Below are 1,564 nucleotides of genomic sequence, written 5' to 3' on the forward strand. Positions count from 1 at the left end.
AGGCTGCAGTAAGCTATGATCACACTGCTTGCACTCCAGCCTGGTAACAGAGTATAACGCTGTCTCATAAGGAAAAAAATATATATGTTTAATTTGGATGACAAATACCCTTCTGTCTCACAGAAAGCATTAAAAGGAAGTTCAAAATTCTTTCTATCCCTAAAATCCTAAGATTATCTGTAGAATCAAGAATTAATATTGTTCTTTATGAATGACCTAATAGAGATTCTGAAACCTCAGATACCTATCAAATTTTGATAAGTTGGTGACTAATAATATTCTAAAGAAACTGACATGGCAGTAAGTGTGGTAGAAAAGCATAATAATCCTAGAGCCTTTCGGCTCTCTGATCAGCACCATGGCGGTTGGCAAGAACAAGCGCCTTACGAAAGGCGGCAAAAAGGGAGCTAAGAAGAAAGTGGTTGATCCATTTTCTAAGAAAGATTGGTATGATGTGAAAGCACCTGCTATGTTCAATATAAGAAATATTGGAAAGACGCTCATCACCAGGACCCAAGGAACCAAAATTGCATCTGATGGTCTCAAGGGTCGTGTGTTTGAAGTGAGTCTTGCTGATTTGCAGAATGATGAAGTTGCATTTAGAAAATTCAAGCTGATTACTGAAGATGTTCAGGCCAAAAACTGACTGACTAACTTCCATGGCATGGATCTTACCCATGACAAAATGTGTTCCATGGTCAAAAAGTGGCAGACAATGATTGAAGCTCATGTTGATGTCAAGACTACCGATGGTTACTTGCTTTGTCTGTTCTGTGTTGGTTTTACTAAAAAACGCAACAATCAGATACGGAAGACCTCTTATGCTCAGCACCAACAGGTCCGCCAAATCCAGAAGAAGATGATGGAAATCATGACCCGAGAGGTGCAGACAAATGACTTGTAAGAAGTGGTCAATAAATTGATTCCAGACAGCATTGGAAAAGACATAGAAAAGGCTTGCCAATCTATTTATCCTCTCCATGATGTCTTCGTTAGAAAAGTTAAAATGCTGAAGAAGCCCAAGTTTGAATTGGGAAAGCTCATGGAGCTTCATGGTGAAGGCAGCAGTTCTGGAAAAGCCACTGGGGACGAGACAGGTGCTAAAGTTGAACGAGCTGATGGATATGAACCACCAGTCCAAGAATCTGTTTAAAGTTCAGACTTCAGTTAGTGTCAAATAAAAAGTGCTATTTGTGAAGAAAAAAAAAAAAAAAAAAAAGAAAGAAAAAGAAAAGCATAATAATCCTAGAGTAAGACAATCCTGACTCTTTCCTCACAAATCTTATGACTGTCTACATCTGAATCTCCACATTTGGAAATTATTACATTTGAAATCCAACTTCAAGAGTTGTACAAATGATAAGATAATATATGTGAAAAGTTTAAAAACTATAAAGCATTGTAAGCATGTAAGTTTTTGTTAGTAGTAGTAATACTGTTAGAAACGAATCATTCCTATTTCTCAGTGACACATGTGTGAATCTCTGTACTATGAGTACAAAGCCTTTCCTCTCGTTGCACAAAACTATGCAAGGGAATTTTTTTTTTTTTTTTTTTTTTTTTT

The 1,564-nt window shown here is 36.8% G+C and overlaps 1 protein-coding gene across 1 annotated transcript; it reads left to right on the forward strand.

Annotated features, from left to right (window-relative positions):
* The first annotated feature begins 336 nt into the window (after window positions 1-336).
* On the forward strand, window positions 337-1,234 carry LOC102120740 (small ribosomal subunit protein eS1-like). The gene has a single exon (XM_065525457.2). The coding sequence runs from the start codon at window positions 359-361 to the stop codon at window positions 644-646; it is 288 nt and encodes a 95-aa protein (XP_065381529.1). The 5' UTR covers window positions 337-358; the 3' UTR covers window positions 647-1,234.
* The last annotated feature ends 330 nt before the right edge of the window (window positions 1,235-1,564 follow it).

This window comes from Macaca fascicularis, chromosome 12 (genome assembly GCF_037993035.2).
Source record: "Macaca fascicularis isolate 582-1 chromosome 12, T2T-MFA8v1.1".
Lineage (NCBI taxonomy): Eukaryota > Metazoa > Chordata > Mammalia > Primates > Cercopithecidae > Macaca > Macaca fascicularis.